Raw genomic sequence first — 24,580 nt, 5'->3', positions numbered from 1 at the left:
CTCAGATCAGGGCACCCTGACTGCGCACTTCACAGTGGCAGCGGGTCCTACATGAGAGGGTGGCCCACCCTCTCGGAACACACTGGAACCCTGGGGAGAAGCAGCTTGTCCTGTGAAGGGCATATGTCCCTGTCACCAAGCACAAGACTGGAGGGAACACCTGACCCAGGATAGGGCCACAGGACTGAGAAGCTCCTGTCCTCTCTGTAAAGGCTGAATCGATGAAAATTACTAGTATTCAGTTTACTGAGGCTTGCACCCCCCACCCTAGACAGGGCTTTTGTGAGGCTGCCTGGCGTGGGTGGCCTTGAGGGGACAAAGGCGCCAGGCCAGTCCAGGAGGCGGGGAAGGAGCAGGAGGCTGTGTCAAAGAAGCTGAGACACAGACAAACGGGCAGTGAGCAGGAGTGAGCAGGGCTACCTTCTTGGCCTCCCGGAAAAGATGAGAAATCAAGACCATGTCAGGGATATTCCTTCCAGAAAATACCAGTTGGCGCGGGGACTCAGTGATCCCCACCTGGATGGACCCCCATCTGGACAGTCCAGCTAGAAAGTCTGCTGCTGTGACTGCAGGAAAATGGACACCTGGATGAAGATCCACTTGAGGGAGGCGCCTGCCAAGGCAGCCTCACCTTCATGTGGACCACAGGCCCACTCACCACTGTTTATCCTTTGACTCAGGGAACCAGCTCAGAGATTTTTACCCAAAAGGCAGACACTGAAAAAAAAGAGAAAATGAGGTAGCCTCCAAAGATGTGACTGCTCGGCAGGGGTGGACGAGTGGCGAAGCCCGTGCACGTGTGAGAGGACGGGCAGGGGAGCAGTCTGGCCAGGGGACTTGGTCCAGACTCTCTCGGTTTCCCAGTGGGACTCGTAACACGTTTCAGGCTCGGTAGTGCCTTGGCTTGGGACTTCAGTTGGCAGACTTCAGCCAGGCTCAGGGTGAGCACTGGGAATACTTTCTCCAGGGCAAATGGAGAACTTAATCTGGATGTGGTTTGGTGTCCCTCAAGCTGCCTTGTGAGAGTCAGGAGGTCTGATATAAGGAGACTATTTCCTGGTCCTGGGGCTTCAATGGCCAGAGCTCTGATGAGACTGAAAGATGATAAGGGCCCTTTATAGGCAGTAATTCAGTGTGTGATATATCGCAGTTTTACAATCCCCCAAAGGATCGTGGAATGAAGAACAGGCTGAACGTGAGGGATGAGCCCTGTCAGGTTACATGTGGGTGTTTCCTGAACTCCAGAGTGAGACAGAGTGAGCGCCAAATCTGCTCTGAAGCAAGAGCAACTAGTCCAAGTTCGCCACAGAAATATCTCAGCCCAGGAAGTAGCTGGGATTGGGGTCTATCTACACCCTAACTGACCTAAAGAACAAACTCTACTGTGTCTTAGTGCCCCAAAGGCAGAAAAAGCCCCGGATGGCTGAGAGCTGTCACAAATGGTGTGACGGCGGCACTGCTGGGACTTCTGATGGAACTGGGATGCCCAGGTACCTGTGTTAAAACCACCCAGGGTATGCATGGGTGTGTGTGTCACAGGCATGGCCCTGTCCATGAAGCTGGCACGTTCAGCAACAAGCCCCCCTCCACCCCAGGCCCTCTCCCACAGCAACATAACAACCATCTTCACGTTCCCCGCTATCGCCCTCGACCTTGCGTCTTTCAGTCTGGGCACTGCTTGCATTTCTCAGAATTAGAGCTTCTGACCTACAGTCCACAAGAATTGAGAAGCTGAGTTCTGTTGGCTGGGCCTCAGAAATCGGCGTCTGGACTGGCCACAGGGAGAAGGCAAGGCCCTGTCTCACAGGCATGAGCAGGAAGGGGTCTGAAAGCGCCCGGCTTCTGGAAGGGCCACTGCTGTGACACCACCTCCACCGTCTGCCACCCTCCATGGAAAACCCTCGACCTCTGCAGCTTGAGGTTCTCCGCAAATTGCACTCAACCTGGACAGCAGTGGAGGGGTCCCGTTTCCTGGGCAGATCCTCACAAATACCACCTGTTCTCAGGGAACTGGGAACACGTGCCTGCTGTCACCCGACTCAGGAGAAGGTTCCAGCAGCTGCTCTTGCCCAACCCAGAAAATGACTGCCTCTGAATTCCTGCTCTTGGCCCTCAAGTGGGGACCTCAGATTGGAATCTTTCCTGGGCTTCCTTCCTTCAAGCCCCCTTCCAGGCCACAAAGGACAGCCCCCAACAGGGACAGACTGGTTCTTCTTTTCCCACCACACACTGATTCCTCCAAATGTTAAGATTTGGCTCCAGCCTCACTCGGCTGAATATCACTTCTTTCTGCGAATCCCAGGGTCTGGCTGCTCTAGCTGAATTTCAATGGTTTCCTCAAGGACATGGGAGACTGGCGCTGTGACACAAGGAACCACTAAAGGTCTGGGAGAGGGCTGGGGCTGTGACGCCCTGGGTGCCGTGTGGTGGGGCGGGACCCTGTTTTCTTGAGTCGCTGCTCCCTGATGTGGGAATGGGGGCTCTGCCACTAGGCACCGAGAGGATGAAGCTTTCGATCCTGAATGGAGGACAATGTTTACCTTTCCCGATTTATCAAACTCCAAACACTCCAGACATCTCTTGTTCTGGAGATTTCACAGTCTTCTCCACCTATAATCTTCCAAAGCCTTCTGAATACAAAGAAAAAGGGCTCAGGGGGCTCCCTCCGATTCAAAGGAAGCAGCTCTTCTTCCTGCTTTGATTGAAGACAAGCAGTTCACAGCCCAACCACAGTCCAGACACAACCGGTCTTGTAAAGCAACAGGCGTTAGACACCTTTTCCTACAGATCAAGGAAGCTGGAGCCTTTCGTGTTTCTAAGATACTGAACTTGAAAGCCCGAATTCAGGGAGAGACGGAAAAACGGAAGGAGGGAGAAGGGGCTGAATTGGAGGTGGAGAGTTCTACCCTGCTCCTCAATTCCTCTTCTGGCCCCTCGCTTCTTTCACTAACAGGATTAGCTTCAGGCTATGGATGAATGTTATCCTGACTAGAAAGGTCTCAGTGTAGAAGGGGACGTGCTCCTTGCTGGCTTTTTGGCAGGGGGAATTAAAGGGCGCCGAAGACAGCCTTGTCATCTTTCAGTTGTTGCCAGCTGCCGGCGACCCGGGGTCTGGATGCGAGGGCCGAGAGGGAGGGGCCGGTCTGGGTTGGGAGCCCCGGGCTGGGGGATGCCAGGGGGAGGCGGACTTACCCCTGCCAGTTCTCGTGGAAAAGGAAGAAGCTGGGCTTCGGGAGCGCGGGCCAAAGCGCTAGCGGGGGCAGGAAGCTCTAGGGCATGCTCACCAGCTGACTCGGGGTGACCCGTGCCATGGTGGGGGGCCTCAGCCTCCCCCCGAGGCTCCTCTCCCGAATCCGACAAGTCTTTTTGCTCTGCAGAGGACTGGGAGCAAAAAAGACAATTTTCCTTCAATGTAAACAAAGCCTGCAATGTGGGGCAGGGGAGGGGGTGGGATTCAAAGGTTGAGCATCTCCTGATGCTCCTGCCCGGGAGGGACGTCGGGCCAAGAGAGCCGGCCCTCCACGCTGTCAGAAGGGCGCTGAACATGGGCCAAGTGTCAGACTTGGCACTTCCTAAGGTGTCCAGGAAGTCAGACCCAGGCTTTGAAAACTGGCAGACGGCCTCTGCGGCATGAAGCTCCTCTGCTGGTGGCAGCCATGAGGACATGGTCTCAGTGACCACACTGCCCCTGTGGTTAGTAAGCCATCCACTCAGACACGCTCAGGAAGGGGGGTGAGCACCAGCACCAGGTCTGGCAGCTGGGGATGGGGCTTCAGCAGGAGCTGCAGCCCCGGCAGCACCTCCCATCTGTGCCCGTAAACCCGAGAGGAAGGGAACGCATCCCTGCTCAGTGAGTGCAAGTGGGGGGGACCCAGCAAGCTGGCGGAGACACAGAGAGCCGGCTTTATATCAGCAGGCAGGTGGGTGGAGGTCTGGCTGAAGGAGGGAGCCCCTCGGCCTAGGAGTCTCCCGGGCCAGCCCTTATCTAGAAAACAGCCAGAGTAAGGGGAAGCCGGAATCCTTTGAGGCGGTTCTTGGGGTTCAGGAGGGGTTTCTATGGAAGTGGCTTGTTGCAAAGCTGGTGGCCTGGATCCAACAGGTGGGCTCCGGTCCCCAAACCTCCCACCTGGCATTGTCCACCACAGGCTTCTTTCACTTTGTGAACTGAATGACCACAGGGCCACCCTGTCTCCCTGTAGACGCAGCCACATTCCTCCTGCCTGTGAAGTGACTGAACCCTCTTTAGACAAGACTTGGGACTATTTTTAAATGTGTGAGCTTGCTGGATGAAAGCAACTACATAAAAGATTTAACAGAACGTTCAAACACTCTTGGAAAAGCAAAAGCCATATGACGTTAACACATCCACATGTCTAAAAGTCACCCAAATGGACTCTTCTTAAGCAGGGAGATCCACAGTGTAAAAGGCCTTCCTTCTCAGGCCGCTCTTCAAACTTGTGCTGGGCGCCGAGGCGGGGCCCCACACCTGCTTGCTGCTGCTTTATGGCCAGAGACTGAACACCCAGCCAGAGGAACCCAGAGTTCCCTGGGAAATTGTCCATCTGTACTCAGAACAACTAGGATTTTTAAAACAATCCCCACTTTTCAAACAGAAAAGTTCAAATGCCCTCGCAGCATGGCAGAGATGAAGTCTACACCAGAGAAATAAAAAGAAATACAAATGCCACCCCAGCGTTTTCTCCTAGGGTCTTGAGTATTTCTTCTAGACAAAGAAAGTAAGCTCTAAAGAGCCAAGACAGAGCCTGTAGGTTTTCAACATGTTTGTTAAAGTCAGACATTGGGATTTTGGCAGCCTTTGACATCATCTTAAAATATAGGTGGCTGACAAAAAGCCACGCACACAGAACACGCTTGCTACCTCCCAGCCTTGTCAGGGACACTCTGCTTTCTGCCCAACAGCAGATTGCTGTTGTAACTGCTTTCTGTCTTTTTACTGAACTGCTTGTTGTCTTTATTCTGCCAGGGCAACCCCAAAGTCTTCTGCTTTCAGATTAACAAATATTTGGAAGATAAAGTAAATGAAAGGAACGTTCAGTTATCACAAACAGTGTAACAACCCACACAAGGAGATTCAAATTCTCTTCCTGTTTAAAAGAAAAAAACTGTCTCCATTCAAGGCAGTTACTGCTACTGCTAAGTCGCAGTTAAGAAGGTTTCATTTTTGCCCCTAAAACACAAACGCGTGGAAACGCAAGCGTCTTGTGAAGAGCGCCATCTTGAGGAAGCTCGGGCATAGGGAAGCAACAGGAAAGGCTCTTGCACTCGGTCTGGGTTTTGGCCTCAAGACTGCAGTTCCAGCTGCCCGAGGCTCTAACACAGAACGATGGGAGGATCTGAGGACTCTTCCCAAGACCCAGGGACGCCACCGGCAGGCTACCGATCTGTGGTTTGCTGTGAAGGCAACTCAAACCCTGTCTATGGGACGGACAGAAAATTCTAGGTGGTTTTGTCACCAAACCAGCACCAAAAATGCCTGGGTTGGCAGCCTAACTTTTTTCTTCTCAGTTTCAAATCTTTTATCTCGATCATGGTTTGGTAATAACAGCTGGGCCTCTTAAGGGGACTGGGGGCTCCTGGAGTACATCCCGTGGGTGCACTGCTGGTTTCTTACCAAAAGAAGGGAATGGGCCCACAGGTGACGATGGGACTCCTTGATCTCTGTGGATCCAAAAGGAGCTTAGAAAATAGCTGTGTGGGTGACACTCAGGACAATTTCCATCTGGGCTAAATATATTACAGGATGTTTCTGAATTAATGATCACTTTCTCAGGCGTGACCGTGGCACTGGGGCCATGGGGAGGAATTCCGAGGAGACAACTGTCTTTAAGGGACAACCGTCGGGGGCACAACTTACAGTTGAGTGTTTCTAGCATTTATGATAACGATGTTAACAGTGAAGCCTACCCAAGGTGGCTTCCCAATGGTCTGGTCCACGGTACCCTCCTTTTAATTTCTCTGAGGACTTGACAAAAATTTCAAAACAGAAAGTTGAAAAAGGGCAAAAAAGCTCACTTGGAAAAAAACAACAGCAGCCTGCTGTTTCCCACCCAACCCTGCTGTGTGAGCAGGGAGGGCTGAGAGAGCGGCAAGACAGGGAGGGTCCCAGGAAGGTGTGGTGGCTGCTCCTTGCAGACCCACCTTACTATCACCTGCCTGGCCCTGGGGGCCACACAGACACCAAGCCAGCTGTCCGGGCCTCTCCACGTCCTTCCCGCCTGATGCCCGAGTGGTCACAAGCAGCAGAGGAGGAGGCCCCGTGTCTACTGGGCAGCCGCCCACTCGGCAGCTCAGATGTGGGCCTTGATGAACACATGGACTCCCTGGCCTCTGCTGCAGAGGTTTTCCACTCCCTTCCGGTGATCTTGTTACACAAGTGTGACAGCAGCGGAGAGCCGGAATCTGAAGAGCTGACAGTCAGCTATTTTTAGAAGCCCATTTAGAGCTGGCACGGAGTCAATATTTGCACGTGCACGTTTTCATGAGGATGAGCATCCTGTTGGCAACTCTTCGGGTTCAACCTCACCCTGTTCGCATAACTAGAATCAACCTCCTGAAGGTAATGAGTGTAACTCGGCCTTTGAATTGACAAAGCAACAGAGCCACCTCAACCATGAAAACAGTACTGAAATAAGAATTAGTAATTTTAAAAGCATTTTAAGTTCAGCTGAATAAACGTTACACTTTAGTTTTTCATCCTGCTGATTGTTGGAAAGTCTTCAGAATTATCTATTTCAATTACTTGTTTCAAATCTGGGTTGGCAACCTTTTTTTCTATAAAGGGCCAGGTGCTAAATATGTTTGAATCTGCAGGCTGCCTGGTCTCAGTCCAAACTCCTTCATGCTGCAGCTGGCAGTGAGAGAGCAGCCACAACTCCCAGTACATACTGGGCGGGGCTGTGCGCCAATAAAGTTTTATTAACAAAAACAATTGTGGCAGCCCTTAGTTTGTTGATAATCTAAAAGTGGTTCAGAAGAGAATCACAGTAAAATTTAAAATTCTAGAGAGTCCCAATTTTATGGAAAACCTGAGTAAAATAAGTGACTTTCATATCTGAAGCAGAAACCAAACATGTTTACTTCTAAAAGCCAGAAGAAACACATCAGCCCCTTCACAGCAGCTGAACTTCCAAAGGAAGATGATAAAAGCTCGAGAAACTAAACTGCAGGTATCGGTCAGGGCTCAGTGGGGAGGAGGTGGCAGAGGCTGACGGACCTAGAAAACATGACCCAGGAAACAGAAGCAAAAAGGGAAGAACTTTTCCTGTGTTTTCTGATTCCTCAGCAGAAGAACTGACAATGCGAAAGATTAATGCGAGAACAAGCCCAGCAGATAATGCAGAACACACCCTGCAAGGGGGTGTGGGTGGGTGGGTGGGCAGGGTCTCAGGGCAGCTGCTTCTCCTCCCCACCCCTGCCCCCCACACTAGCGCCTTTCCCCACAGCCCTCGAATGCTGCACCGCGCACACAGGGAGAAGACTGGCCTCTTCTCAGACCATGGGGCAGGCTCCACAGGCAGCGGCTCGGCTGCCAGAGGCCCCCAGGCTCAGAGCCAGTCACCTTCGGGAGGACCCACCTGGTCTGTGGGTCATGAGTCCAGAGCCGAGGGGCCCCTCAGAGGCTGTCCTCACTAACAAGACGCACACAGATTTCAGAATACCGGTGTCAACGCAGTGCAGGGGTCACTCTGAGACCTTGCCGTGGTCATGACATCACACCTGCTGTCCCCGGGCACGAGGACAGGCACTGTCCACGTTTTTTTGGCAAATAGGGGGAGTCCCCATATACGCCTGGGCCACCACAGAACATCAACTAACTCGAGACACAACCCCAACCTTCCACACTGCCCCATCAGGGAGGGACACGGCCTGATGACTTCAAGGTGGACGACCACACAGGACAAGGACCACACGTGGGAAGGCACTGCCTCGCCCTCCAGGCGCGCGAGCTCTTTACCAGGAATTTGGCGAAGTATCTCCAACAACAGAGCCAACCAGACATGAAAAGCAACCTTTAAGGACAGGTAGTGAACACATGATGCAAGCCGGCTGCCAATTATTCTAAATGCACTTATGCCAAGTTGGCTGGGGCCAAAAACTCCCCTAAAGGCGTTAAAAGTCCTGTTTTTCCTTACTCAGCACTGCTCCCTCTCCTCCCCTCTCCGCCCCCTTCCCCCCCTCCTACCAGGTTTCCTGATGCACAGCAGTACTTCTACAGCAAATTAGAAAGAAGCGCTCTCTCTCTTTTTTAAAGCAGGGTCTCTGAGCCCTGTCCACGCACCCTCTGTTAAGCTTGGGCCGTGGTAAACCTAAGGCCACCAGGCCTTCTTCCCTGAGCCCCATGGTGGCACTGCGACCTTTGGGGGAACAGTCCTGGGGGAGGTAGTGGGGGAAGTGGGGGTGGGAGAACATACCGGCCCCTTACCTTTTGTCCTTTCTCCTTCTGAAACACAAAGACGGGCGGAGCAATGGCAGGCTTTTCTGCAAAAAGAAAAATCGGTGTTTTTCCCCCCAACACTATATTCATACAGTAAACACAGCTACATTTGTTTGTGATAAGTTAAAAACAAAACACAAATCCAATATAAAACTAGGAACTCGAATGATCATCGTATCACCTAGAAAACAGTTTCTTGCTATAAATGCACAAAGTGTTCAGCGTGCAAAGCTACGTGCATCTTTCTGTGTGCATGTACACACCAATAAACGGTTTCGAGACTGGCTTAGAATGGCCATGTCACTGGGAAGTCCCTAGGTTTAAAATGTTTGTTTTCAAATCTGCAGGCCAGCTGGGGCCGGGGGCAACCCATCCACAACCTCTGCCCACGAGGCACACACTCTTTGGAGGATTACTTTGCTCAAGTCAGCTCTGCGTTCCACCTGGGCGTCTAAGTGAGCGCCCGCTAGGAAAAAGTGTGGAGTTGTGAGGACTGAAAAGTCCATCTTGCACAGCTGCTGCTGAAGGGAGAAACCCTCTGGGATGCTGTTATTGGACCAGGAGACGGCTCCCGCCGTCGTCCTCAGTCAACACCGCTGGTCTTCCGTCTGAGGGGCCGTGTCCCTGGCCCTCTGCCACCCGCTGGAGCGGGCACCGCCTTACTGTCAGGGGCCTGAGTACAGGGCTCTGGGTGTGCTCCTGAGCTCTGTGGGGGGAGGCATGCATGGGAAGTGGGGGCAGGGGGGTGTTGTTACGAACACGGGCAGCATCTGCACAGCCCTTCCCCTTCCTGAGTCCTGGGGCAAGCCAGCAACCTGCACTAGCACAGCTCTCACCCGGCAGGATGGGTGCGCGGTTCGCAGGCCTCGAGAGCGCTCGCAGGGACCTGGTCGGAGGGCAGGGTCTGGGGCATCTTGGGAGAGGAGGCTGCGCTGAAGCCTCAGCAGAGGAGCCCGGAATGGAGGGACAGGTGTGAAGGCGGCTCCTGAGGTGACAGGCAGCCTGAGGGGCAGATGGTGCTGATGTAAGGAGGTGGGGCAGTTGTGAAGGGGGTTGGGGGGGGAGCACAGAGAGACCAGAGTGTGGGGAAGGACACTGGCGACCACCCATATTAAAGAGGAGGGGCTGGGGACGAGATGCAGGGAGATGGCCACAGGACACTGTCCCCGCCCCACCCCCAAAGCTCCCACAGCACGGAGGAGCAGGACAGACGCCCATCTGCACTTTGGGACCACGGGCCACTGACAGTGACCGTTTCCTCCACTGCCTCACTCACTCTGTGGCGCCCAAGTCAGATTCACCACGACAGTCCTCACCAGGCGCAGCCCACGCCGCCACCCCTGGGGTGAGTGACAGCTCAGAGACTGCAGTGCCACAGGGCAGGAGAGTGGGGGGCGTGGAAGGATCTCCCAGCACAGATGTGTAGCTCCACAAACCCAGGTGAACGAAGAACGAACGCACCCTACTGCTGGGCAGTAAGCAACAGCGAAGGTGAGCTGCAGGGACTCTGGGGACAGCAGCAGCTCTTCCACACACACGTCTACCACAGGGATGGCCAGACACCTGCCACTGCCCTTTGCCCGACAAGCCCAGCATCGAGGGCTGCGGCCCAGGTCCCAGCCTTACTTCCGCATTCCACTCCAGGCCAGCTGCAAGGCTGGGGGCACGCAGGAAGGAGCTGGGATCAGCCCGAGTCTCACTTCCTACACCCCTGGCTGCAGGCTGGAGGAGGAGATGCTGTTTGCCCGGCCCTAGGGGACACCAGGCACGGCAGTGAGGCCAGAGCGCTGGCAGCGACGACACTCAGGCCAGGACTTTCGCCGGAGCTGTTGGGGAAGGGGCCCCCTTGCTCTGCTGGGGCTGCTAAGCTGGTGGGAGAGGACCCCAGGGCTGCCAGTGGCTGGGTGTCGCCACAAGGGGAGCTGGAGCCGAGCCAATGCAGCTGGGAGCAAAGCTGGGGGTGGAGAAGGAAGCGGAGCCCTGGAGGCTGGGCTGGAGGCCCGAGTCAGCAGGCCCAAAGCTAACCCCAGCTCCCACCCTGACTCTTCAGTTAAGCCAGTAAATGTTGACTTTTGCTTAAGCCAGCCTGAGCGTGATTTCTGCCCCTGGTCTCTAAATACCTCTGGCCTGAAAGGGGAGGCCTAGCCCCCACAGACTTCACTAAACACACAGTTGCCTGGAGAAGAAACCCGGGATGGCTTCCCAGGAAGACAGAATGCCTGCCTGCTCTCACAGCAGCACCACCACCTGTCACACTGTGTGTGTGTGTGTGTGTGAGACACTGTGTGTGTGTGTGTGTGAGACACTGTGTGTGTGTGTGTGTGAGACACTGTGTGTGTGTGTGTGTGTGCGCGTGTGCGCGCGCGCGCGCGCCCAGAGTTAGGGCCTATTGGCCCGAGTAAGACACCAACTCCATGAGATGGGAGGCCTTGCCTTGCTCCCCTCCTGTCCCGAGAACAGTCCTGGGCACCCTGAAAGGGCTCAACAAGTAACTGAGGGAGGGATGAGTAAGGGAAGGGGCACTGAGAAAATGAACGCCATGCTGGGCTGTAAGGAGGGCCTGAGGTGGAGAAGCAGCATGCAGATGGCAGAGGAAGAGCTCCCTGGTGCTGTGACTAGAAGCCCCCGGGAGGGGCTGCCTGGGGATGGAACTGGTTTCGGCAGGAGGCTGTCTGTGGCTCACGGGGCCTTCCCAGTGCCTTCTGGAGCAGCTGGGGGCAGAGGGCAGCGAGGGGTACACAGGGGTCTGGGCTCTGTGAGTGAATCCACCCTCCTTACCTCCATGGTTGCGGTTGAAACCTCCCATCTTTCCCCGCCTCTACCCTCACCCCTTGGGGTGGCCGCCGAAACCACTGGTGCGAAACTCACGCTTACAACCTGGCAACATCCTCCCCAACCCGAGGCACAGGCCCTCTGAACAGGTCAGCTCCGCTGACCACGACTGGACACTGAAGAGCCCTGGTCCCCGCGTGCCCCACGCTTCTGTCACTTTGGGACTTTCACCCGGCTTAGTCCCTCTGCCTGGAAGACAGTCTCGCCTTCTCTTCCCCAGGTCCAGACACTGCTTCCCCTGGGAAGCTTCCAGTTTGAACTGGGCTCCTGAAGCCTGCTCTGGCTTGTATCTGCACGGGTGACACCAAGGCTGCCTGTCAGGGAGTCTGAGGGACCACAGACAGCCCCCCGAATAGCTTTGTGCCCCCGTCACCCGGTGCATGGAGGGTGAGAACTGTCTGTCATGTCTGCACTGAACCCCCGCTGCCCTTCTTCATGTGGGAGCGCCAGCTGCCATGTAATCACATAAGCAGATGAAGCCCTTATTCTGTGCAAGGCACCATGGGAAAAATGAGGACGAGGAAACTGGGGGCAGAAAACTTCAGGGTAAAACATCTCACAAAGGCGGAGGGTGTGTGTGCACGCGGCCTGGCACCGCGGAGCCTGGGAGCTCCAGGTGGTGGTGGGACAGGGCGGGGCAGGTTATTTGCTCGCCGGCAGCGTCTACCCTGGACCATAAGCTTCCTGACAGCCTCTGCGTGTTCACAGCCAAACGCAGTCTCATACATGACACGTGATCAATACACAGTTAGGAACAGAGCGCAACGCTGCCACTGGGGCCAGGGAGGCCCCCTTGGGTGGCAGGTTTGGCGGTCATGAACTTCATCAGTTCTCTACCAAAGACACAGAGTACCAGAGCCACGTGAGTTTCATTTCTGCTCATCCACTTTAGGGCCCCAAGTCTGTAACCTGTAGCTCAGTCCTGACTCCACGACAACACACACGTGCCCCCTTCCAGGCAGGCTGGTCTTTAACTGACCCACGTCACCACTTGTGCCGTCACCAGATGAGCACCATCACACAGGAAACTGAAATCCCAGTGTGGGGAAGGAATGGGGACAACGGCAACGAGGCTCCCAAGATACGCCTGAGACCCCAGCCCAGCTCTGCTTTCACAAGTGAACTTCCAGATGTGTAAGCTGGATTTAGAAAAGGCAGAGGAACCAGAGAACAAACTGCCAACATTTGTTGGATCACAGAGAAAGCTAGGGAATTCCAGAAAACATCTACTTCTGCTTCACTGACTGTGCTAAAGCTTTTGTGCAGATCACAATAAACTGGAAAATTCTTAAAGAGATGGGAATACCAGACCACTCTACCTGTCTCCTGACAAAACCTATATGCAGGTCAAGAAGCAGCAGTTAGAACCAGACATGGAACAACGGACTAGTTCAAAATTGGGAAAAGAGTACATCAAGTCTGTATACTGTCACCCTGCTTATTTAACTTATATGCAGAATACATCGTACGAAATGCCAGGCTGGATGCATCACAAGCTGGAATAAAGACCAGGAGAAATATCAACAATGTCACACATGCAGATGATACCAATCTAATGGCAGAAAGTGAAGAGGAACTAAAGAGACTCTTGATGAGGGTAAAGAGAAGAGTGAAAAAGCTGGCTTAAAACTCAACACTTAAAACACTAATATCATGGCATCCGGTCCCATTACTTCATGGCAAATAGAAGGGGAAAAAGTGGAAGCAGTGACAGATTTTATTTTCCTGGGCTCCAAAATCACTTCCGACAGTGACTGCAGCCATGAAATTTTAAAAGACACTTGCTCCTTGGAAGGAAAGCTATGACAAACCTATAGAGCATAACAAAAAGCAGAGACATCACTGTGGTGACAAAGATCCGTCAGGTCAAAGCTATGGTTTTGTCAGTAGTCATGTATGGATGTGAGAGTTGGACCATACAGAAGGCTGAGCACCAAAGAACTGATGCTTGCGAACTGTGATGCTGGAGAAGACTCTCCAGAGTCCCTTGGACTGCAAGGAGGTCAAACCAGTCATTCCTAAAGGAAATCAGTTCGGAATATTCATTAGAGGAAATGATGCTGAAGCACCAATACTTTGACCACCAGATGAGAAGAGCCAACTCATTGGAAAAGATCCTGATGCTGGGAAAGACTGAAGGCGAAAGAAGAGGGCAGCAGAGGATGAGATGGTTAGATAGCATCACTGACTCAGTGGACATGAGTTTGAACAAACTCCAGGAGATAGTGGAGAACAGGGAAGCCTGGGTGCTGCAGTCCAGACACACGTAGCAACTGAACAACAAAGGGGACGGGGCAACAAGGCTTCCAGGAAGTGCCTGAAACCCCAGCCCGGCTCTCCTCTCCTGAGTGAAGAGAAAACCACCTCCACAGATTTGTAGAGACTAAGGCTAAAACACAGACCTAAAACATTAAAAGGCCAATCAAATGCGTGCTATTTAATGCAGATTCTGTCCACCAGGTGTTTTAAATGTTGCCCAAAGCTATCTGACCAGGGAACCCTCTGCAAGAACACCTGTGAGGAGGCCTGAACACGGTGGGTGACTGCAGTCAACACTGCTGTGTGAAGTGGGGCGGGATTCGGAACCCCAGGTCGCCTGGAAGAATGGCCCTCCTCTGGACAGAGTGGGCACTGCTGTCAGGGATGCACTGGGAGTGCCCGCCTCACCTCCGCTTTCCAAGGTGCTGATGCCAAGTCCAAGGGTGGCTGCTCTTGGTCTGAACCCCTCCTCCACTGTCCCCCACACAGCCCTCCTCAGCTCCAGGACCCCAGGGGGCTACCCAGCCCAACTGTGATCCCAGCTCCCACCCAGGGAAAGCCCTTACCCCTGCCTCTACCCCCCATGCAAACAGCATGGGGGGTGGTGGGCACGAACCTGGAGAGAGGCTGAGAGAAGCCCACAGCATGGGCTCGCCACCTAACTGTAACCCCCAGAGACTGGGTCTGGGCTCCGGATCTGGTCTCCGCAGTCCCGGTGATGAGCACAGACAGGTGAGCCCAGGTGAGGACAAGTCGCAGATCTCCGCTCTGTGCCACCCCTTTGCCAGATGTCGGGGACCCTCCCTGCTCCCCGAGGCACTGTGGGAGGCTGTGACTGCTGGGACGCTCCGCCTGCCCAGCCGAGCCTGGCCCCACTCCTCCGGCTGCACCTCTCAGGACGTCCACAGATTCAATCAAGAGAGTCACTCGGCAACTAGGAGTTCCAGTGATTCCACACATCTAGCGCCCACCGTGTGCCAGGCGTCAAGCCGGTTTCTAGGGTGTGGTGGTGACACAGAGAGACACGTCCCCTGCCTGCCAGGAGCCGACTTCAGACTTAGTTGAATATTACAACACAGAGGAAGCACAGAGTGCAGGGCTGGGGCTGCAGAGGAGCAGCCCATCAGGGAAGGGTTTTTGGAGGAAGCGCCTTTAAGCAGAAGGTGGAGCAGCACTTGGCCAGGCAGCCAGGAGCTGGGAGGAACGAGGAAGCACTGGAGGAACTCGAGGAAGGTCAGGGTGGGAAACGCCCCAGCCCAGGGTGAGAGGAGTGGGGTGCAACCCCGCGACTGCACGGCCCAGGGGAGATGCTCCTGGAAGGTAAGCACCGATAACACTTAGCCGGGTAGTTTCTTTCTTGAGCAAAGGAACTAAGATGGCTGTGAAGAAGTCAGGGGGTCCCTGAGCTCCAGGCCGCCTCTGGACCCAAGGGGCCACAAGCCATCCTCTCGGCTGGGAGTGGAGGTCTCTGGGTAAGAAAGGGTCACCGAAGAGCCAGGTTCTTAAAGCACAAACTACTGACCCAGGGCCCAGGTTGGGGGCAAGTCCTCAGATGGCTGGGTGCCTGTGTGGGTAGCTGTAAAAGCCCCACCCTTAAGGCACCTCTGTTATCTGTGTGACATCTTTGTCAGGAAGACGGCCCATAAACTGTCTCCTAAAAGAGGAGGTGAGGAGGGTCAGAAAAAAGAGGCGAATTTTACAAAGCGTCATGCTTGACAGATTTAAAACCGTGGGCTTTCTGACACCACTGCTACAAGCAGGGCAGGGGACAGGGAGGGTTCACTGGTGTCTTTTCTGCCCAGAGATTGACTGGTGGCAAAACCCTTAAAACAAAATGACTTGTCCGTTTATTTCGGACGCAGCAGGAAAGGGGGAGGGAGCGGGTACAGACCTGAAGCCAGTCTAAGGTGGAAGAGTCCCGAGGTAAAGGATGGGTGGCGGCAGCTGCCCAGATGCAGGAGCTGGCCTGGACCCCAGCGGCAGCCCGTGGTAGAAGGCTGTGTGTCCCAACCCTCCAGGGTGACACAGGTCTTGGGAATCCCATCTTTAAATGCCTCCCAGCCTCTGCCATGCAGTCACAGCAAGAACACTCCCAGATGGGGTGTCCAGACCCTCAGATGGTCTCACCCGTGGGCCAGCGGTCACTGATTGTGGGGCACCGATGGACCAGGCAGGTGCTCAGCGCTTTGCCGGCAACGCTGTCCTGAATCTTCACAACCACCTGAAAGGGCAGGTCCTTAGTGTACAGAACAGGAAACGGAGACTCAGGCCAAGTGACTTGTCCAAGGTGGGGCTGGGCCTCCAACCCAGGCAGGCCTGACTCTGGCCCCTGACGTCCACTGCTATCCCCGCAGCACGGGGCAAGAGGGAGAAAGTCCCTGCCCTCGCCTGTCTCCTCCCATCACTCCCGCTTAGGAGGGCCTCGAAGCTGAGACACGGAGGCTTTTCTTCTGAGAAGTAACATCAGGAATAAAGCAGCTACAGTGAACATTCTAGACAGACATCTCTGGAAGAGTCCCAAAGAAACTAGCCGGTGAGCGGTGGGCTTTCACCAAGTCACGAGACCATCTGCTTTGGACGAGCAAGCATGCAGTTAAGCCAAGGGCAGATCCTTATGGTCCTCAAAGAAAAAATGAAGACCCACACCGAGGTGCACGCTCCACGGAGAGGCAAGCTACGCCGTCTTCATCTGTCAAACGTGTAACCATGGGATGCTCTGTGTAACACTTCCACCGTCTAAGCTGGAAACACACACACACTCACCCCCGCACGCAGGCCTGCCTTCTCCACTGAGCTGTGCAGGGAGGTGTGTACACAGAAACCGCGGGCGGCTGCTCCACGACAAGCTCTGGCACCCCCCCGTGGCGGCTTGACTGCCTGTGTCTGATAAACTAAACTGAAGAAACTGCAGACCCAGGAGAGCACACTGGACTACCTGGGCCTGTTCTGTTTATCCCCCTACTAAAATGATGTCCCCAACACCTGCCAGGAAACAGCTCCCATCTGGAAAGCCACTTACAATTCTTGACCAAAATGTCAGTAAGGTACTTGTGTGAAATGAGCTTTAATCCTGGGCTGATGTGGCTTAATCTTCTTATCTGTGCAAAAAATATGGAAAGCATCTTGCCAACACAAACAACGGTCTGTTAATACGTGGCAACCGCTTTAATCCCCCAACACTTACTATCTCAACCCTTCGAGCCGTTTCTTTTCTCAGGAATTATTATAAACAGTTCGGTGCAGCAACATAAAGGTGAATTTGTCACCAATGTGTCAACGCTGTCCACCAGCTAATTCTCCAGTGAAGAATGGAACTGATCTCCATCATGCTGTTGCTAGGCGACGCCTCTGATCTCATGCACCGCAGACTCCGCGGCCCCACGGCCCAGCCACTGCGGGGTGTGGGCCCCTTCGTTCCTTTTTTGGTGCTCGAATGTGTTTTGCCTCAGGCAGCTCTCAATTGGTCTCACGGAGACCACAGGAGCACATGGTTGGGAGATGATGATCTTACCCCTTCTTTTTGGAACGCTCTTCCTCACACCGTTACCTTCACATACTGAAATCAAGCCACTCCTCAGGGCTCCAACCTTACCCTGACAACAGCGGGGATAACAAATGGCTCCTATTTGTTCAGTGGCCATTCCTAGACCCTGGCACTTCACACACTCCATCTCATTCAGTGTCATCACAGCCCCATGGCAGAGAAATCACTTATCATCTCTGATTTGCAATCACGAAGCCAGACTGGGAGGCCTTGGAGAGATGGGTGCCTAAGTCATGATGGGTCCCCACAGTGGGGGTGGGACCAGGACCCTAAGCCTGACCTCCAAGTTGGCTGCCTCATATCCCTCACAACCTCTCGGGCCAAGCTACATCTGCCTTCTTCTCTTCTAGAATTATCGGCCCGGCAGACCCCTACGACCTTCCCATCCCTGCCGCATCCACTCAGACTACAAGATGCTGGGGCACACCCTGCACTGTGCATATCCCTGGGCCTTAAATCCCAGAAAAACCCCATTCGCCTATTACTAAATCAAAGTCAGCAACCTCACCTACAACCACCAAGAAACCAGGGAGCTAGCTTCAACAGCAGTTCTCTGTTCTACCACTAGATGGCGTGACAAGAGCACGGCTGAGCTGAGACTGGGCTTGGCGGGGTGGGGGGGTGGGGGGAGGGGTGGGGGGTGGGGGGAGGGGTTGGGGGGAGGGGTTGGGGGTTGGGGGAGGGGTGGGGGGTGGGGGGAGGGGTGGGGGGAGGGGTGGGGGGGGTGGGTGCAGTTCCCAAGGGCAATCTCAGGACTACAAGACCTCTGCGGAGGCCGCAGACCAACCAAGGAAACCTGGGAATGTGGGCAATGGGTTCTGTGTGCGTTCAGGCAGGCCTCCACCATGCGGGGTTGGGATCCCCAGCAGGTGAACTCTCTCCACACGTGCCTGTGTCTGTCAGTGCAGACGGGACCCCACTCCGTCGGTTCAGAAGGACTGGACCCAACGATGCACACGCAGAGCTCGGGAAGCGGCTGGCATCATTATCGTACTGTAATTACGCACAGGACACTGCAGATACACGGACGCCACCTCAAAGCTTGGGTCCTGGATTCAACTCCAGTTGCCGGTCCCTTTCCAAGGGCCGCCTGGACACAGGGACACCTCACCACACACACACTCCATCTCTCAGAATCCCTTGAACCCTTCTGAGGCCGAGAGAATCACCGAGATGATTGGCTAGTCCACCGGCCAAGCCCTGCTTGCAGCAGTACAACTTCCTGAGCACCCACAAGGGCCCAGGGGCCAGAGACAGGACAAAAGGTGGATGAGGCCACGGCCCCCTTCTAGTGGGAAGAGGAAGGAAAAACAAGAAGCAGAGGCATGCAGGAGTCACAAGGGGGCCTCGAGTGGGTGAGGGAGCGAGCCAGGCGAAGGCAGAGTACCCGGCAGTGGGGAGCCCTGAGCGCGCAGTGGGGAGCCCTCAGCGCGAATGAAGGGCAGGAAGAACCCTGAGGCCTGAGGCCGACGTGAGCCAAGAGCTCCTGGGGGGGTGGTGGAGGGAGGGGGTGTGTGGTGAGGAGTCAGTGGAGGTGCGGTGTTCACATCCCACCCCATGCTGGCAGGGGTCCTTGGGCAATCTTTCCCATCTGGGATGTTTTTAATAAGGTCACCCGGGGGTGGTGAGGGGAAGAGATCTCCGGTGGATGGGAGTCTGTCTGTTCTGGGGACACAGCCTCCAGTGTCTGAGCTGGGGGAGGGCTGAGACGATTGTGCGAGGCTGTGGAAGCATGGTCTGCTCACTAAGGAGCCGACACGACCCTCACTCTGACAACAAGACTCCATGAATAGGGGTCCCCTCCACGTGGGACTGATGATGAGTGACCCAGGCCCTGGATCCTCAGATTCCCAGTGGCCACTCAATGCTGCAAAATGTTCTTTCTCCTCTAAGTGCAGGGGGCCCTCTTTTTTAACTCCTGCCACGGTAGAAGTCACACACTCTGGAATCGTTTTCCCCAAGCTTGCTCTGCTGTGACAGATACAACACAGAGGCGTTCACTCTGGGCCGACGAATTCCTGAAATCCTATGTGGCCAGGCTGGAGGGTGTTTAATTTAGCAAAGGCATTTAAAATACAATGCAAAAGCGAGGCTTGCCTCCTGAACAGGGCGTGGGGAAACCACTACCGTCTCAGTCAGGAGAACAGGTGCCCGGGGAGTCAGAATGACCCACTGGGAAGCATGAGCTGGGCTCTGAGACTCAGTGGCTGGAGGTGGGCACACTGGGACAGGCCGACTCTTCCAACAGACCCGGCCCTGAGCTTCAACCCCTGTGCAAGGGGATTGCTCAAACACAGAGCATCTTGGAAGGCGCTCATCTTGAACTTGGAACAGTGCTGAAGGTCATGGAAAACACTGTTCCCCCTTAACTGGGACATGAAGTCCACCACACCATGATGCCAACGGCTGCCAAGAGGCCATACGGGAAAAAAAAAAGGTCGGCAGGGTGAGCCCTAAGCCCTAGCTGGCAAACAATTTACTCCTGGACAGTTTTATTTGCCCCCCTCCCTCCCACTGGGTGACGTCGGAATATTTTTGGTTCCCACGAGGGCAGGAGCTGCTAACAGCATTTGGTAAACGGAGATCACGATGCTGACCAGCATCCCACTGTGCACAGGATGACCCCCTAAGCCCAGAGAATGAGCCACCCACACATCAACTGTGCAGACGTTGAGCAACCACACCTTGATTATGTACAAGGAGGTGGGGTCAGATCCCTAGCTCACGCTGTACACCGAGGTAAATTCTCAGTGGGTCAGACAGCACAAATCAGGGTGGTGCCCCAGCTTCTGTGAGTAACCTCCTCTCCCTCCCCACTCAGTCTGTGTATTTAAATGTGTGCAGCATCTCAGGACTTCAGCAGAGATGACTATGCCACACAGTCGTGTGTGGTGTGTGTGTGTGTGTGGGTGGGTGGGGGGAGGTCAACAGAATCCCCTAACCCAAGGGTACTCAAACGGTGGTGATTTTGCCCCCAAGGGGAACATCGGACAATGTCCGGAGACATTTGGGTAGAGACCAGGGACACTGCCAAACATCCCATGAGACACAGTGCAGCTGGAGGACAGCTCCCACCAGCACCAATGAAACCTGGCTATGGCCCGAAAGGAGCTTTCTCTTCCCCCTAGGGTCCATCAGCAGACTAACAGGTAGCAGGAACCGACAGGGATCCCCACACGTCAGCAGGCCAATCACCTGCCACGCGTTCCTTTCACAACAACCCGCAGACTAGAAAGCACCGTTTACAGGTGCAGGAACTGAGGTCAAACAATTTGCCCAAGATCCTGGGCAAGTAAGTGACAGAGATGAAACGCAAACCTAGAGCACTTCCAACTACACCACAAGCCGTCAGCAGGAGGTTGCCTGTCAGCTCCAGTCCAAGATTCCTGCGAGGCTCGAGGCAGGCCTGCTCAGGCCCTCCACACCGGGGCTCCACCGGCACAAGCCAGTGTACACCGGGGCTTCACCGGCACAAGCCAGTGTTTCTCAAACTTTTTTACCTTGGGACCCCTTTCCACACTTGTAAGTTATTGAGGATGCCCAAGAACTTGGCTAAATGTGAGCTACAGCTATTGATATGTATTATGTTAGAAACCGGAGAACAAAACAGCAACCTATGCCAGTATTCTTGCCTGGACAGAGGAGCCTGGTGGGCTACAGGCCATGGAGTCACAAAGAGTTGGACACACTGAGTGACTAAACGATAAGAACATGTTAGAAACTGAACTAAGAAACATCAGAAATTAGTTAATTTACTTAAGATAATAATAGTGAAGGTTTATCTAAATAATACACTTTTATGAATAACTATTTTTGAAACAAACAAAAACACTAGGGAGAAGAGGGACATTATTTTATATTTGGACCCGTGTTTTAACATCTGGCTTAACAGGAGACAGCCAGGCTTTCTTATCTGCTTCTGCAGCCCATCTGTTGCACTATACAACCTCTGGGAAAAAAATCCACCATTCATTCACAAGGAGTGTGAAAAGGGCAAATGATGCCTTTGCATTGTTATGAAAATAGTTTTGAACTCGCAGTCCCCTTGAAAAGGCTGAAAAGTCCCCTTGAAAAACGGACTCCCAGGGCCCCTGGACTACCTTGAAGAAATGCTGCTCTGAGCGCTAGCAATTCCAGCGCACAGAATCCTGAATTAGTGATGGATCACCAAGACCCGTCTGCTGAGGGTCTCTGCCATGGAACACCCAGTGCTCTGAACACATCTGAGAGGTGCTAGAGCCACCGGCCTGAAGCCCACAGGCCGGCCGAGGTCAGGCAGGCCCGGGGTTGGGGGGTGGGGGGGTGGAGGGGGGGGCTGCCTGTGGTGACTGGGAAGCACAGCCTGTCTCAAGGGGGCGCTGTGCCTCAGTCCTGGCACATCACTGCCGGGCAGGAACACCAGCTGAGGCCGGTGCTGTTTTCCAAGAGAGATCAGGAATCCGGATTGTTCTTTCCCCTGAGGCCTTAGAACCCTTACTCAGCTCCTAACTAGTGACCAGTGAAGTCACTCAGTCGTGTCTGACTCATTGCGACCCCATGGACTGCAGCCTACCAGGCTCCTCTGTCCATGGGATTTTCCAGGCAAGAGTACTACAGTGGGTTGCCATTTCCTTCTCCAGGGGATCTTCCCAACACAGGGACCGAACCCGGGTCTCCCGCATTGTAAGCAGACGCTTTTACCATCTGAGCCACCAGGGAAGTCCTAACTAACAGCAACAAAGACAAACCCAATGGACCAAATTACATACTGTTTGCCCCGGAAGCGAGGTCACAACTCCTGCCTGTGGTTTTTTAACTGGCTCTGTGTTGCAGAAAACCGGTGGGGTCCTGGGCATTGCGGACCTCCTGCATCTCCGACGGTGCAGCCAAGCATTCGTTTTAGTTTTCCTCCACAACCTCCTTAAAGTAAGCATGAAGTGCAGTCGGGGTTAGGACTCACAGCGAGGGCTACACAGCTGCACCAGGTGCCAAGACAACCAAGGACGTGGCAGAGTGTGGACACCCGGGGGCCGCACCTGCTCTGAGGCCCTGAGCTGTCTAGCTTCCTACCAAGGAGCGTGCAGCCACGCCGGACAGGGCTCCACGGGATCACAGAAAGGTGGCCAAACAAACCTCCAAACCAAACAGAGAACCCCTGCTGCTTGTTGCTGGGAGCCACCACCATATCCTGAATGCAAAGCCGGCTGCCTCCTGATCACTTCAAAGTACCATGGAGAGCTACCTGCCAGGGGCTCAGCAAGGTGAGGAGCAGCTACCTCTGCCTGCTGCCTCTGTCAGACAGTTCCCATTACATGAGGCCCTGCCCAAGTCCCCCAGACGCATCCTACTGCTCCCCAAACGGCCCCCATCTCCCACTTTACTCCAGCCCATTCTCTGTCTCTGAACTCAGGTGGGAATTCGACTGGTACCTAAAACACCCTCTTCGCCAGGCACAAACACCGCCCCTTTCCCAACACCATTCAAAGCTCTGCCCTTACTTCCTGTCACCTCTCTCCAGATGCTTCAGCGTGTAAGCACACAGCAGAGCCTGACCTGTCCTATACCCAACGATGCCCGCAGGAAATGGCGCAGTGTGAAGAATCCGCCTGTCAACATAGGAGATTTGGCTTTGATCCCTGGGTTAGGAAGATCCCCTAGAGGAAAAGGCAATCCACTCCAGTATTCTTGCCTGGGAAATCCCACGGACAGAGGAGCCTGGCGGCTACAGTCGATGGGGTTGCAGAGAGCTGGACACAACTTAGTGACTAAACGACCACAGTGGGACTGCTGGGTGAGTCCGTTTTCCAGTTAACTGAGAGGCAGGCTGAAGATATGGTGGAAAAGTTTTAAACTTGCAGAACTACAAGTACGTTTTGTCTGTACACAGATCTCGGGCAGAACTTAAAATTTTCTTCCAAGTATACAAAGGTGGCACCCTCAGCCCTAATCTGCCTCAGGTGAGAGGCACGGGGGGTTCAATGTACACTCTGCAGGGCAAACCTCAGAGTTAATGCTTATTGTTTAAGTTCATGAAACTTTGAAAAATTGCTTCTCACTTATCCTAAGTATTAAGTCGAGGGCAGGGCAAGCGGGTGGTAAGAATCAAGTGAACGGAGGACTTCAACCATTGAAGCGCATCAATAAACACTCAGCTGCATCTCATCCTCTCAGGGGTTAGGTTTGAAATCAACAAGGTGAGGGACTTCCCTGGCAGTCCAGTGGTTAAGACTGAGCTTCCACTGCAGGGGAGATGGGTTCGATCCCTGGTCAGGGATCCCACATGCTGCACAGCATGGCCAAAAGCCAAACAAACAAAAGGCAAAAAACAAGTCAGGTGAGTGGGAGCCCCCCACCCCCCCCACCAGGGGACACTGAGCAACGTCTGGACATTTCTGGTTGTCATGACAGCGGGAAGGTGCTACTAGCATCCAGCGGGTGGAGGCCAGGGAAACAGACCAACACCCCAGGACACCCAGCGAAGCAGCACAGAGAATGCTCTGGCCCCAATGCCCAGAGTGCCCTGGCTGGGAGCCCGTGGCTAGATGGTCATGTGATCAAAGTCAGGACAGAACCAGAGAAGGCGGACAGCCCAGCTCTGGCTGCATCCCATCCTAGGCGCGCCCCAAGGCCACCTCGTTCAAACTCGCTTTTTGCTCTCTCTGGCTTTGCCTTGGGCACTTCAGCTAAATGTGTCTATAACATAAGTCCTCCATGGTAAAAATAGCTTCCATTTCCTCCTGACTGTTTATTACTGGGCTGAGATAGGTGCTAAATCATTTATATGTATTAATTCAGCCAGGGCTCAGAGCAACCGTGTGATAGATACAATCACCATTATCCTCATTTAACAGGTGAGGAAACTGAAGCTCAAAGCGGCTAAGGAGTTGCCTAAAGTCACTCGGAGAGGACAAGGCAGAATCAAAGCACAAGCCCAGTTCCCAGGCAGAGACTGGGGCCCGCCATCACGCCACGCCACAGGCCTTGGCTGAGGGAGACACACTATGTCTGAAGACACTCCTGACGGTCCCGGCCCCTGGGGGAGGGGCACAAGGCAGGGAGTGCTGCCAGCATCGTGTATGGAGGCAAAGACGCTGTGGGGATGCTCAGCACCCTACACAGCAGAGGACAGCCCCTCAACAGAGACTCATCTGGTCCAATGTGTCAAGAGGACCAAAGCTGAGAAGCCTGCGCCTTACCATCTCTCGGGTTTCCACCACGTGTCTCTGCAGGCCAGCAAGGCCTCATGTGTATATGGTATCAAATTTTAAGGCGGGGATCTAGAATCCAAGGTCTCCTACAGCTCCAATATGCTCTGCTCACCTTCTTCACCTTCACCAGAAACCAAACGCTGCCTTCACACCCTGATGCCAGTCTACCAGGCAGAGTAACTCCAGAGACAAGATGGTTAACGACTTTGGGATGTGTGTACCGCACCGCCCCCCCCCCCCCACACTCACTCTCTCCTACGAAACATTCCAACGGGACTTTAAAAGTCACAGACTACTACAGGA

The 24,580-nt window shown here is 54.1% G+C and overlaps 1 protein-coding gene across 26 annotated transcripts in view; it reads right to left on the bottom strand.

Annotated features, from left to right (window-relative positions):
- RANBP3 (RAN binding protein 3) overlaps nucleotides 1-24,580 on the bottom strand; it is a 50,815-nt gene that overhangs the window by 23,306 nt on the left and 2,929 nt on the right. For 4 of the 26 annotated variants that reach the window (XM_086409844.1, XM_086409846.1, XM_086409848.1 and 1 more), the window contains exons 1-3: nucleotides 14,163-14,208; nucleotides 8,444-8,499; nucleotides 3,193-3,381 (exon numbers count right to left, since the gene is read on the bottom strand). In XM_086409844.1, coding sequence (XP_086265970.1) covers nucleotides 3,193-3,381; nucleotides 8,444-8,499; nucleotides 14,163-14,193 — 276 coding nt within the window. In that variant the 5' untranslated portion in view covers nucleotides 14,194-14,208. Of the gene's footprint in view, nucleotides 1-658; nucleotides 718-2,540; nucleotides 2,631-3,192; nucleotides 3,382-8,443; nucleotides 8,500-9,291; nucleotides 9,458-14,162; nucleotides 14,209-24,580 lie in introns of those variants that run through there. The other 22 variants (XM_086409845.1, XM_086409847.1, XM_086409849.1 and 19 more) reach the window with 9 other exon arrangements.

The sequence above is a fragment of the Bos grunniens genome, chromosome 7, assembly GCF_055505025.1.
Source record: "Bos grunniens cultivar Pamir isolate PY7600 chromosome 7, Bosgru_T2T1.0, whole genome shotgun sequence".
Taxonomy (NCBI): Eukaryota; Metazoa; Chordata; class Mammalia; order Artiodactyla; family Bovidae; genus Bos; species Bos grunniens.
The sequence above is the reverse complement of the archived record's forward strand: the minus strand, read 5'-3'. Positions and strand labels throughout refer to the sequence as shown.